This window comes from Aegilops tauschii, chromosome 1, assembly GCF_002575655.3.
Source record: "Aegilops tauschii subsp. strangulata cultivar AL8/78 chromosome 1, Aet v6.0, whole genome shotgun sequence".
NCBI lineage: Eukaryota > Viridiplantae > Streptophyta > Magnoliopsida > Poales > Poaceae > Aegilops > Aegilops tauschii.
In genome coordinates this window covers 5,184,683-5,199,736 of record NC_053035.3, presented here as the reverse complement: position 1 = coordinate 5,199,736, position 15,054 = coordinate 5,184,683, and the positions used below count along the sequence as shown (strand labels likewise).

The following is a 15,054-nucleotide window of genomic DNA, read 5'->3' as shown; positions in this document are numbered from 1 at the left end:
ATATTCATGCCATATTTCGATTTCCATCGGTAACTCCAATCTCAATGTTATGGTCTATCTACTTATTTATGAAGTGTAGTATTATGAACATAACATAATTAACATGTCTGAAAATTGGCTCAAATTGAAGTACTATTAATTCAAGAGTAAGGAGTAATTACAATTTAACATTTCAATGGAGAGCTCTAATTGTAGACTGCGTTGTTAATTCCCCGAAGAGGAAAGGATGATGTAGTATAGTAGAGATAAGTGTTTCCCTCAGCTAAGAACCAAGGTTATCAATCCAGTAGGAGAACCGCACAAAACCTCGTTAGCAGCACCTGCACACACAAAAGCAAACACTTGCACCGAACGCAAATAAGAGGGTTGTCAATCCTCTTAGCGATTATTTGCAAGGATTAGTTCTGACAGTGATACATAGATAAAATAAATTACTAAATAAAATAAAAATAAATAAATTGCAGCAATGTATTTTTGTGCTTTTATATATGATAAAAGTAGACCCGGGGGGGCATAGTTTTCACTAGAGGATTCTCTCTTGATCATAAAACATATGGTGGGTAAACACATTACTGTTGGGCAAGCTATTATATACTAAAAGGAAAATACTGGTCCAAAATAGAGAATAGGCTAGAAAATCTGGCGTTAATTAGAAAATATGAACCCTTGATCCGTTTAATTTTAAAAATTATAAATCTATGACCGTTCAATATACGTAACAAGGTCGGGCGTGGATAACTTCCCGCGTAACGTGACACATGTAAGAAACACAAACATGAGTCCAGTTAAGGCAAACACGTAGATGTGTTGAAGTGGGAATGAATAGAATTGCTACGTCCGAATATGCAAGAGATAGAAAAGATGAAGAAAACTAAAGAACATGTCGTGTTCAGATTGGACTAAACGTATGTGCGTATACAACCACAACCACAATCCGAAAGATCCAGCCATTAATCCCGTGGGTCCATCCAAAACAAAAGGTGGATATCCATCTAATTGCCCCACGTCCATGGAACATACTTATTAGAGTCCACAAACAGTAGCCGCTGGTCTCTTTTACGTGATCCTCCTTGCACTGTTAGGACTTTGCCGTCGGACATCCTTAAGTTCTTGTGAAGTTCACATCTAAAAATACTATCATAGTAAAAAAATCCATTTCATACTCCAAGAAAGATATCACCATCCCAAAGTTTCAATTGCAATCTAAGTTTTGCCACAACTGGGTATTTAAAACTTATTTTACCACAGCTCGGCAATTTCAGCCACTAAGGTTTTTGTGGCAGATGAAGCATCTTCCCATTGGAAACTCCCAACTGTAAAAAGACTAGCAAATTAGCAATCATTGGCAAATCAGCAATCTTATAGCGGCAGCAGCTCCCATCAATCAGGTAACTCATCTTCCAAAAATCAGAGACAATAAGCAACCATACACATCATGCACATATGATATTAACGATAATTACATATGTGATTTCTGTGTTGAATTTCGTACAACATTACCATGAAGAGAAGCGCATCCACATGGCAAGTAATTTCCAAAAGCCGCCAAAAAGGTGAAAAGCAATCAAATATGCAATCCAACAAGTTAATTATTAAGCTATAGACCATGCATGTTTCAGTGGTGCATACAAGATCAGTAGAACAAATTCCTAGCCGTTACGACATTCATCAGGGAGGCGAGGACTATGAAGCGACGGGTTGCGAGCTGGAGGGAATGGCGGCGCACCCCGTGTCTCAGCCGAGAGAGGAGAGGCCGGGGATAGAATTAAGAGAGACACGAGTGATGACAGATGATAGGCTAGGGATCGTTGGGCGTTCTCACATATTGCGTGGAGGAGGTTAGCTATATGGGCCAGCACAAAGGCCCAGTCAACCGCAGGTGGCAGAGTTTTCTCCCAGTGCAGCAGCCCTTTAGGACAGTTGAGCCAAGAAATATAGTTACAAAATTAGGAATTCATCCAACAGTCAGAAATGATCTATACAAGTGATCTGATAGTTACAAATGTTGAATGCTTGAGAGAGCTGGGATAAGGCTAAGTTTTACTGTCCTAAATGTATTAGATATGTAGAATCTGACAGTTATTAAAGTTTAATTGTCCTTCGAAAAAAACTATGGCTAATCACCACTATGCTAATTACTTTTTACAATTGTTGAACATGAATGGTTGTTAGGCAAGCGTAACACTGCTGATGAGGGTCCCAAACCCGAAAAAGGTGGAGGGTGCATAATCAAATTAACATCTAACACTAACATGCAATACCTTTTAAGTTCATATATTGATTCAATCGCAAAAGGGAAAAATGAAACAAAAGTAGGCAGCGGGACCTGGAAGTCAACAGAGGAAACAGAAGGGTATGCTCATCGTGTGGAATCGTTTGTGGGGGGCGAGCTGAGTAAACAGAGGAAGGTGATCGAACGACGTCTCAGGTTTATTTGTTTACTGAACAGACAGACATGTGTAAGTTTTTTTTCCCTTTGAGGGGAAAGACGTGTGTAACTAGGGAGGGATGATTTTGCACGTTCTGTATTTTTTTCCACCAGAAAACAGATACTACTTTAACAAATAAATCCTACACTAAATATTTTATATGCTGCAAATTATAGGCCACATACGCATGAGCCTAAATTATAGGCGACTATTTCATAGGGTGAAAGTAAACAAAATAGAAAATCTTATAGGCGACATGAGCATGAACCTAAATTATATATTTTATATGCTGCAAATTATTTTAAAAACATGTGAAAATATAGTGCATGATCATCAGACCAAAAACTCTAGCCTGTACAAAACACTCATATTTAGACGTATATTTCATATGGAGCTGCCAATTCATATCAATCCGGCACTACAACAGTAACACTATCGTGCAGCCGCTTAAGTCAAATCTAAGGTTAAAGCTAATCAACACAAAATATCCAATGTAAAAGGAATTACTTATACTAAAAAATATAAAATATATCTAAGAGTGCGAACAATGACAAATATTTACTATAGGAGTGCCAGCCCTCGCATTTGCGAGGGCCACCTTGCTAGTTGATAAAAAACAAATAATTATGATGGATTCATGGCAATGATCATGTATATAGGCATCACGTTCGAGACAAGTAGACCGACTCCCGTCTGCATCTACTACTATTACTCCACCCATCGACCGCTATCCAGCATGCATCCAGAGTATTAGGTATAAAACAGAGTGACACCTTAAGTACGATGACATCATATAGATAAAGTAAATTCAAGAAATATGATTAAACCCCATCTTTTTATCCTTAATTGTCAGCCCATTGGCTGTTATTTTCCCCGATCTGACCATCCGTGACGCTCCTGTTGTTCGCAACGCTACCGCTACGACTGCGGGAGCATGTCATTTTCGTTATACATGTAACCCAAAAATATCTCTAACATTAATGACAACAATACAAATACGTGTTATGTCCCTTTTTGTCACTGGGATTGAGCAATGCAAGATTGAATCCATCACAAAGCACCTCTCCCCATTGCAAGATAAACCAATCTAGTTGGCCAAACCAAATCGATAGATCAGGGAGAAATATAAAGCTAAAATAATCACGCATAAAAGAGCTCAGAGAAGACTCAAATATTTCTCATGAATCATATGATCATAAACTCACGATTCATTGGATCCCAACAAACACACCGGAAAAGAAGATTACATCGGATAGAAATCCAAGAACATCGGGGATAACTTTGTATTGAATATCAAAGAGAGAGAAGAAGCCATTTAGCTACTGGCTATGGACCCATAGGTGTGTGGTAAAATACTCACACATCATCGGAAGGGCAGCATGGTTTATGTGGAAGCCCTTCGTGATCGATTCCCCCTCCGGCAGAGTACTGGAAAAGGCCTCCCGACGGGATCGCGGAAAAACAGAGGCTTGCGGCGGAGAAAAAGTTTTCTCATCTATCTCTCTGGTGGTTATGGAATATTTGTGATTTATAGTGGAAGAATTAGGTCAGGAGGTGCCACGAGGGGGCCATAAGCCTAGGGGCGCGGTGATACGTCCATTTTGCATCATGTTTTATTACAGTTATTTATTAAGTTTTGAGCCAATATAACACTTCATGGAGTATTTCTAATGCATTTTCTCTCTTAATATGCAAGGTTTACACAAAGAGGGAGAATACCGGCAGCTGGATTTCAGGGCCTGAAAAAGCTACATCAGAGATCCCTATTCTGCACATCTCCAAATGGGCTGAAAATTCACGAAGATTTATTTTAGAATATAAAAAAATACTGGGCCAAAGATCCACGGGAGGAGGCCACCCAGGTGCCCACACAGCAATAGGGCGCGCCCCACCCCTAGGGCGCGCCCTGATGCTGTATGAGGCCCCTGGCCCAATTCAGGCCCCCTCCTTCTGGTATATAAGTCATTTTACCATAAAATATTTATGGGGAGACTTTCAGGACGAGGCGCCGCCGCCACGAGGCGGAACTAGAGCAGGAGAAATTTGGCTCTCCGGCGTGCAGATTCCGCCGGGGATACTTCCCTCCGGGTGGTGGAAATCGAAGCTTACGTCATCACTAACAACCCTCTCATCGTGGGAGGACCAATCTTCATCATCATAAACCACAACACCATCTCATCTCTATCCCTAGTTCATATCTTGTATTCGATCTCTGTGTCAAAACATTAGATTGGTACTTGTGTTTGACTAGTAGTGTTGATTACTTATCGTAGTTGATGCTAGTGGATTTGTTTGGTGAATTACCAAATGTTCTGATCGTGCATCCAAATTATATTCTCTCTGATCATGAACATGATGATGATGTGTGAGTAGTTACTTTTATTCTTGAGGACATGGGAGAAGTCTTGTCATTAGTAATCATGTGATTCCGGTATTCGTTCAATATTTTGATGATATGTATGTTGTGATTCTCTTAGTGGTGTCATATGAACGTCGACTACATGACACTTCACCATTGATGGGCCTAAGGGAACTCATTGTGGAGTAGTAATTAGATGATGGGTTGCTAGAGTGACAGAAGCTTAAACCCCAGTTTATGCACTATTCCGTAAGGGGCTGATTTGGATCCACTAGTTTAATGCTATGGTTAGACTTTGTCTTAATTCTTTTTTCTTAGTTGCGGATGTCGGTGTCAAAACCGACAGATCTCGGGTAGGGGGTCCCAAGCTGTGGGTCTAGGATCAATAGGTAACAGTGACGATGAACACGGTGTTTTACCCAGGTTCGGGCCCTCTTGATGGAGGTAAAACCCTATGTCCTGCTCTTGTTTGTATTGATGAAGTATCAAGGTACAGAGTTGATCTACCTCGAGATCATATGTTCTGGTCTAAACCCTAGGGGTATGATCAGTAATGTCATAATGATGATAATAATCTATCGACTAGCCTGGCCTCGGCTTATATAATGTACCAGAGGCCTAGGATAACAAGACACCTAGTTAGCTATGTTGGTGGAGAGGAGTCCTTGTCTTGGTCACCAAGTCTTGTGGAATCTTTCCTGTATATGTCATCGGTTGTCCGAACTGGCCCATTAGTGAGGTCCTCGGTCCGACCCACTGGTCGGGAGACAACGTGGTGAGTACCCCCTAGTCCAGGACACCGTCAGCGGATGCTTGCGAGAGGGGGTAATCATAAGTGGGAGGCTTGTTCAAGTAAGAACAGCACCCAAGCACCGGTCCACCCACATATCAAATCATCAAAGTAGCGAAAGCGAATCGAATGAACATGATGAAAGTGACTAGATGAAATTCCCGTGTGTCCTCAAGAACGCTTTTCTCATTATAAGTACTAGTTCTGGCCTGTCCTTTGCACTAAAAAGGATTGGGATATCTTGCTGCACTTTATTTACATTTGTCACTTGCTACTCGTTACCAATTATCTTGCTATCAGACTACTCGCTACCGCTTGTTTCAGTGTTTGCAAAAATATCGTTATTGAAAACCGCAAGTCATTTCCTTTTGCTTCTCGTTGGGTTCGACACTCTTACTTATCGAAAGGACTATGATTGATCCCCTATACTTGTGGGTCATCACGCGGCCACCCACCTGGGGCGCTCCCTCCCTAGCTTATCACTCCCTCGAGACTCCTCGGGTCTTCCCCGAAGCTTCCAGGGTCTCTTTTGGTCCAGAAAACTTAATCCAATGTTTTTCTGTGTTTGTACCTTTTTTATAATGATATTATAAAATGATAAAAACAAGCAAAAAAATAACAACTGGCACTAGGCACTACGTTAATAGGTTAGTCCCAAAAAATGATACAAAAATAGCAAAAAGTTGCATATAAAACATCCAAGAATGATAATATAATGGCACGAAACAATAAAACATTACAGATAGGAGGCGTATCAAGCATCCCCAAGCTTATTTCTTGCTCGTCCTCGAGTAGGTAAATGATAAAAACAAAATTTTTGATGTGGAATGCTACCTAACATGTTTCATCATGTAATCTCTCTTACGGTATGAATAATAAGATCCGAATGATTCAAAGCAATAGTCTATAATTTGATATAAAGACATCAATACTCAGGCATACTAACAAACAATCATGCCTTTCAAAATAACGATGCTAACCCAAGTTATCCCTACAAAATCATATAATCCTATCATGCTCCATCTTCTTAACACAAAGTATTTATGATGCACTACCCCAATGACAATCCAGGCAATTGGTTCATACTTCTTAACGTGCTTCAGCTTCAACCCCCACGCAATACATGACGGCAAGCCAAGGACATAACACTATGGATGGAATAGAACATGATGATAGAGATCAATAAGGGGAAATCCAAAATAAGAAGATAGTCTCACATCAATGCGGCTAACAAACGGGCTATAGAGATGCCCAAAAATTGATGTCAATGCAAGGAGTAGGGATTCCCATGCAACGGATGCACTAAGAAGGCACCCAAGGTAATATCCAAGGAGACTCCAGCGTCGAAACTTGGGGATGCCCCGGAAGGCATCCCCTCTTAATTCTAATGACTATCAGTAACGCACTTGAGGCAACATTTTTACTCATCACATGATATGAGTTTTTCTTGGAGCGTCTTGTATGATATGAGTCTTTGCTTTGTTTATTTTTAGTTTATCACAATCATCACCTCTGAACGCATTTGCTTGAGATAGCTTCACGTCATCATGATTTACTTGAATTGCCCTTTGTGCTTCACTTAAATTTGTTGAGCTAGGTGGTTGCTCTAGTGCTTCATTTATATCTTTTTTAACACGGTGGTGCTTTTGTTTTGAAGAAACTTGTTCTCATGCTTCACTTATATCTTTTTGAGAATGCTAGAAATTTTATAAAAATATTAGTCTCATGCTTCACTTATATCTTTTTGAGAGTTCGAAATTAGTTATGGTAAAATGTACAAGCTATAAGCTTGGTCTCCATATGATGAATATTCAAGAAGGATAATGATAACTAGTATAAAAAATTTATGGGACATGAATAACTTGATTCTTTGCAACAATTTTGAGATATGTAGATGATAATACGTGAGTTATGTTCATGAATAATTATACTCTAGTATGAATATTGATGTTAAGGTTTATGATTCCCTATGCAAGCACGTAAAGTCAATAGTTATGCAATGAAGTTACATCCTACTTGTGGTGCATTATTCGGTGTTCGTTATGTTTTATGTATGCATGTGCATCATTACAGTTTCTTAGTTGGTCGCTTCTCAACCATTTTGCTAGCCTCCATTCGTACTAAGCGGGAATACTGCTTGTGCATCCTTTACCTTAAACTTGTTTTGCCAATTGTGTCCATCATACCTACATATATACGGTATTTCATTGCCGTCCCAAGTAAATTTGCATGTGCCATCTCTAATAATTTTCAAAATAAACTTCTCTTTTGTGTGCCTGTGTTGCTCATGAAGTGATAAGGGGTGGACGATGAATTTCGTGTTGTATATGTCATTTTCATGATGAGTGTTTATTCACTTGTCATTGCACGAGAGTGTGGCGGTAATAAAAGGGATGCCCAGTCCCAAAAATAAATTGAATTTCCTGGAATGTGTTGTTATGGAGGGCACCCGTGAATACGGCTAGACATGGATTGTGAAAGGAAAGGTGGAAAAACTAACTCCTTCGGATGTGAATGGAAAAAAGGGACAAAAGTCTCAAAACCATGGAACGATGACAGGGAGCAAACAATTTCTTTTCAGTTTGGGAGCCGCCTTTGATGTATATAACTTGGATGGTATCGAAAGCCTTGAGTCGTTGTCGTTGACGAGAAAAGCAGGCCTCCCAAAATAATTTTTTATCTCTTTTTAAAACTTGAGGTCTGGCACCACTGTAAATCAATGCTTCCCTCTGCGAAGGTCGTTCTATTTATTTTTATGTTGAGTCTCATCCTTCTCATTAAAAAACCAACTAGGGGGTCATGTGATCATGTGTGCGCATGGAGTATGATTGACATTCGACTGTGTTTCATAAATGGATCAATGGTTGAGCATAATGGGCTAGGGATAATTTTCTTTAGCATTGTTATTTTGAAAGGCATGGTTGCGTGTTAGCATTGGAGGGGGTATATATAGCCACCTCATCGGTCCCGGTTTGTGGCTGGAGCCGGGACTAAAGGCCACCCTTCTGTCCTGGTTCTAGGCACGAACCGGGACCAATGGCTGTGGGCTAGGAACGAGGACCATTGGTCCCATTCGTGCCTAGAACCGGGACAAATGGGTACACACGAACCGGGACAAATGCCTCCCGAGGACCGGCCGGCCCCCTGGGCGCACGAACCGGGACGTATGACCCCCATGGGTCCCGGTTCGTGACTGAACCGGGACTAATGGGCTGGCCAGGCCCCAACCAAAGCCCTGTTTTCTACTAGTGAGGGGCGACGCTCTGCGGAGTTCTCCCTCTTGGGGGCGTTGTCGTGGAGCTTAGGTGTGCTAGGTCGTAGCGTGAGCATGTTTTGTTCTTCTGGTACTTGTTGCTGGTAGCATAGAAGCATGCGTTTTGCATGTGCCGGATATCTCAGGATCGACTTTGTAAGGGCTACCAAACCATATTGTATCGTTTGACCATGTACAGCTTTGGATGTTGCTTTGTTTATAAAGCAGGGCAAAATCCTATTTCGAGAATAAAGAAAACAACAGCAACAGCAAACAGGTCAACAACTTCAGAATAGTTTTTCTTTTAAAATTTCACTTGCTTAATTAACTACATGCATAGGACTTTCTACAGTGTTTTAGAGAAGGACAACTATGATTTGCTAGCTAGCTAGCTAGTTAGGTATTTCAACAGAGCATTAACAGCAAGGAGAAGGAGAAGAACTGTTAACAACCAGGCAGGCAGGTGGAGAGTGAGTGTGTGAGAGTGAGGTCTCTCTGGCTTTTTCCTGTATGGCTACTCCTACTTCCTTCGCTGACAAAGACCTGTTCTGAATCCGTAATACTGATTCACAGTAATGATGGTGGATCGACTATACCTTGACTTATCCATGTACAACAAAAATTACTACGTACATGATTAAAAATCCAAGGGTCAAATCCTGATCAATTGATCCAGCAAATTCTTCATGAATCTAGCATGACATCAAGTGTGATTAATAGGAGTTTCAATTATAATTAGCCTCCGAGAAGCTACATGGAGGAGGATGTAGTCGTGTTTTGTGGCCTTGTCAGAAACTTCGCTTTCCATCAATCTGAAAACAAGTGGTAGAGGGCAAAAGAATGAAAAAAAACATGTGTAGAGGATACGCAACACATAAAGGCCACACACACAAAAACAGCGGTATGGTAGCTGGTCCATGACATTGACAAGTCAATTGATTTGCTGCAACCATATATATGTACGAATAATATCGCCAAGGATAAGAGAAGGAAAAAAATATAAATATACCGATAGGCTCTTATTTTGTTCCTGGATGCATGTTGCATGAGCCAAGTGTATCGGCAGTATGGCTTGTGTTTGCTGCATGATGGCGGCAGGTTCCCATTCAGTTAGGCATGCTAAGTCCTAAATTCATTTATTCACGTATCGGGTAGAAGGAGAACAAATTTCATTTCTTTTCTGTAGGTTCCTTGCTTAAAAGAAAATAGAAAATATACACTTATATAATTACGAGAAAAAATCAACTGTATGTCGCTCAGTCTTCCCTTTTTGTTCCGTATCAGTATCAACAATCATAGTACTAATAGCTTTCTATACTGGCGCTAGTAAATTCAATAAAAGAAACATGGAGACTATCTGAACAATTTGAAACAATATAGACAAACTGAGATCAACTAACAACAGAAATCCAAAAGAAATGTTCATGTCTACGTGGAGTGAATCGATCAAGCCGTGCAAAGCCCTAACAATTTGTTTTGTATTAATAACTCATATGATAATACAACTCCTCCATATGAAAAGGTAATATGATGATTCATGAATGCTTATCCATCTTATAAATATATTGTGCACAAAATATCGAGTTAGTTCAGAGAAAACGGTGTCTAGAACAATCTTCACATTAATAGTGTGATCTATCTCAATGACTCACACAAGATTACAAAGTTTGTTCCCTTAAGTATGCCAATCTGGATACGCCTAACAATATGTAGAACATGACAAACTAAATCAGAACAAGGGACAAAATCTAGATCAATGTTTGAAGTGTAAAGTGAATACGATGAGTCATTTGTCGTTATCAAGCATTCCATACACCTAGATGATATGTGCAAGAACAATCAACTATGACGAACAATCCAAAATCACGATAGTAAGTAGTACCATAATACACAACATACCAAATTATTGTAAATGATAAGCTTAAGAGCACTTTTTCAAGAAGCAAGTGTGAAGATTACAAACTTAGTTCCCTTAAGTTATGCCAATCTGGATACACCTAACAACATGTAGAACATCACAAACTAAATCGAAAGACGGACAAAATCTAGATCAATGTTTGAAGTGTAAAGTGAATACGATGAGTCATTAGTCGTGATCAAGCATTCGATACAGCCAGATGATATTTGCAAGAACACAACATACCAAATTATTAGGTCGATAATCTTAAGTGCACTTTTTCAAGAAAAGAGTGGGAAGATGAAAACAAAATATGTCATGCCTGCTATAAATACGACTACACCATGTGGGTCTCTTCCATCATCTAACCTTCAAGCACCTAGAGCAAAAACACCAAAGCCAAGTGAGCAATAGTAAACACAAATCAAACATGAAGACCTTCATCATATTTGTCCTCCTTGCTATGGTGATGAGCATCGCCAGTGCCACTAGGCAACTAAGCCCTAGAGGCAAGGAGTTGCAAACACCACAAGAACAATTCCCCCAACAGCAATTCCCTCAACCACAACAAATCCTCCAACAACAATTCCCCCAACGACAACAAATCCCCCAGCAACCGCAACAATTCCCCCAACAGCAATTCCCGCAACAGCAAATCCCACAACAGCAAATCCCGCAACAACAATTCCCCCAACCACAACAAATCCCCCAACAACAATTCCCCCAACAACAACAAATCCCCCAACAACAATTCCCCCAACAACAACAAATCCCCCAGCAACCACAACAATTCCCCCAACAACAGCAATTCCCCCAACAACAACAAATCCCCCAGCAACCACAACAATTTCCCCAACAACAGCAATTCCCCCAACAACAGCAATTCCCCCAACAGCAATTCCCGCAACAACAATTCCCCGAACAGCAATTCTCACAACAACAATCCCCCAAACCACAACAAATCCCCCAACAACAATTACTCCAACAACAACAAATCCCCCAGCAAGAATTCCCCCAACAACAGCAATTCCCGCAACAACAATTCCCCCAACAGCAATTCCCTCAACAGCAATTCCCACAACAACAACAAATCCCCCAGCAACAACCACAACAACTTCCCCAACAACAACAACAATTTCCCCAACAACAACAAATCCCCCAACAAAAATACCCCCAACAACAACAATTCCCCCAACAGCAATTCCCCCAACAACAACAATTTCCCCAACAACACCAGTTACCGCAACAACAATTCCCCCAACAACAACAAATCTCCGAGCAACAACAACAATTCCCCCAACAACAACAATTCCCCCAACAGCAATTCCCGCAACAACAATTTCCCCAACAACAACAATTCCCACAACAACAACAGTTCCCCCAACAACAACAATTCCCCCAACAACAACAGTTCCCCCAACAACAACAATTCCCGCAACAACAATTCCCCCAGCAACCACAACAACAATTCCCAAAACAACAATTTCCCATACCATACCCACCCCAACAACAATCGCAAGAAGCTTCCCCATACCAACAATACCACAACAACAACTATCTGGGAGCGACATTATAAGTATCAGTGGCCGATGAAATGAAGAGATGTAATACTAGACAGGTGAATCATCGTTGTTAGTCAATGGAGCATAATGTAACGGGTATAAATAAAATGATGTGCACCATCATGTGTAACCCAGACCTGTACTAGTTCAAACATGGGAATAAAAGACAAATAAGTTCTTTTCTGAAGCACATTGCTGGCAATTGTTATATTCATGCCATATTTCGATTTCCATCGCTAACTACAATCTCAATGTTATGGTCTATCTACTTATTTATGAAGTGTAGTATTATGAACATAACATAATTAACATGTCTGAAAATTGGCTCAAATTGAAGTACTATTAATTCAGGAGTAAGGAGTAATTACAATTTAACATTTCAATGGAGAGCTCTAATTGTAGACTGTGTTGTTAATTCCCCGAAGAGGAGAGGATGATGTAGTATAGTAGAGATAAGTATTTCCATCAGCTAAGAACCAAGGTTATCAATCCAGTAGGAGAACCACACAAAACCTCGTTAGCAGCACCTGCACACACAAAAGCAAACACTTGCACCCAACGCAAATAAGAGGGTTGTCAATCCTCTTAGCGATTATTTGCAAGGATTAGTTCTAACAGTGATACATAGATAAAATAAAATACTAAATAAAATAAAAATAAATAAATTGCAGCAATGTATTTTTGTGCTTTTATATATGATAAAAGTAGACCGGGGGGGGGGGGCATAGTTTTCACTGGAGGATTCTCTCTTGATCATAGAACATATGGTGGGTAAACACATTACTGTTGGGCAAGCTATTATATACTAAAAGGAAAATACTGGTCCAAAATAGAGAATAGGCTAGAAAATCCGGCATTAATTGGAAAATATGAACCCTTGATCCGTTTAATTTTAAAAAATATAAATGTATGACCGTTCAATATAGTTAACAAGGTAGGGCGTGGATAACTTCCCGCGTAACGTGACACATGTAAGAAACACAAACATGGGTCCAGTTAAGGGAAACACATAGATGTGTTGAAGTGGGAATGAATAGAATTGCTACGTCCGAATATGCAAGAGATAGAAAAGAAGAAGAAAACTAAAGAACATGTCGTGTTCAGATTGGACTAAACGTATGTGCGTATACAACCACAACCACAATCGGAAAGATCCAGCCATTAATCCCGTGGGTCCATCCAAAACAAAAGGAGGATATGCATGTAATTGCCCCACGTCCATGGAACATACTTATTAGAGTCCACAAACAGCAGCCGCTTGTCTCTTTTACGTGATCCTCCTTGCACTGTTAGGACTTTGCCGTCGGACATCCCAAAGTTCTGGTGAAGTTCACATCTAAATATACTATCATAGTAAAAAAATCCATTTCATACTCCAGGAAAGATATCACCGTCCCAAAGTTTCAATTGCAATCTAAGTTTTGCCACAACTGGGTATTTAAAACTTATTTTGCCACAGCTCGGCAGTTTCAGCCACTAAGGTTTTTGTGGCAGATCAAGCATCTTCCCATTGGAAACTCCCAACTGTAAAAAGACAAGCAAAATAGCAATCATTGGCAAATCAGCAATCTTATAGCGGCAGCAGCTCCCATCAATCAGGTAACTCATCTTTCAAAAATCAGAGACAATAAGCAACCATACACATCATGCACATATGATATTAACGATAATTACATATGTGATTTCTGTGTCGAATTTCGTACAACATTACCATGAAGAGAAGTGCATCCACATGGCAAGTAATTTCCAAAAGCCGCCAAGAAGGTGAAAAGCAATCAAATAAGCAATCCAACAAGTTAATCATTAAGCTATAGACCATGCATGTTTCAGTGGTGCATACAAGATCAGTAGCACAAATTCCTAGCCGTTACGACATTCATCAGGGAGGCGAGGACTGTGAAGCAAGGGGTTGCGAGCTGGAGGGATTGGCGGCGCACCCCGTGTCTCAGCCGAGAGAGGAGAGGCCGGGGATAGAATTAAGAGAGACACGAGAGATGACGACAGATGATAGGCTAGGGATCGTTGGGCGTTCTCACATATTGCGTGGAGGAGGTTAGCTAAATGGGCCAGCACAAAGGCCCAGTCAACCGCAGGTGGCAGAGTTTTCTCCCAGTGCAGCAACCCTTTAGGACAGTAGAGCCAAGAAATATAATTACAAAATTAGGGATTCATCCAACAGTCAGAAATGATCTATACAAGTGATCTGATAGTTACAAATGTTGAATGCTTGAGAGAGCTGGGATAAGTCTAGGTTTTACTGTCCTAAATGTATTAGATATGTGGAATCTGACAGTTATTAAAGTTTAATTGTCCTTCAGAAAAAACTATGGCTAATCACCACTACGCTAATTACTTTTTACAATTGTTGTACATGAATGGGGGTTAGGGAGGCATAACACTAATCAAATTAACATCTAACACTAACATGCAATACCTTTTAAGTTCTTATATTGATTCAATCGCAAAAGGGAAAAATGAAACAAAAGTAGGCAGCAGGACCTGGAAGTCAATAGAGGAAACATAAGGGTATGCTCATCGTGTGGAATCGTTTGTGGGGGGCGAGCTGAGTAAACAGAGGAAGGTGATCGAACGACGTCTCGTGTTTATTTGTTTACTGAACACACAGACATGTGTAAGTTTTTTTCCCTTTGAGGGGAAAGACGTGTGTAACTAGGGAGAGATGATTTTGCACGTTCTGTATTTTTTTCCACCAGAAAACAGATACTACTTTAACAAATAAATCCTACACTAAATATTTTATATG

At 40.2% G+C, this 15,054-nt stretch overlaps 1 protein-coding gene across 1 annotated transcript; it reads right to left on the bottom strand.

Moving 5' to 3' along the window:
* Positions 1-11,126: 11,126 nt before the first annotated feature.
* Positions 11,127-12,500, bottom strand: LOC141026548 (uncharacterized). Its single transcript, XM_073503311.1, has one exon. It carries the CDS (start codon positions 12,297-12,299, stop codon positions 11,232-11,234), a length of 1,068 nt encoding a protein of 355 aa, XP_073359412.1. The 5' UTR covers positions 12,300-12,500; the 3' UTR covers positions 11,127-11,231.
* Positions 12,501-15,054: the final 2,554 nt, after the last annotated feature.

Bases quoted from the DNA above. Each gene is read 5' to 3' on its own strand.
- LOC141026548 (XM_073503311.1), bottom strand. From the start codon at position 12,299: ATGTCGCTCCCAGATAGTTGTTGTTGTGGTATTGTTGGTATGGGGAAG.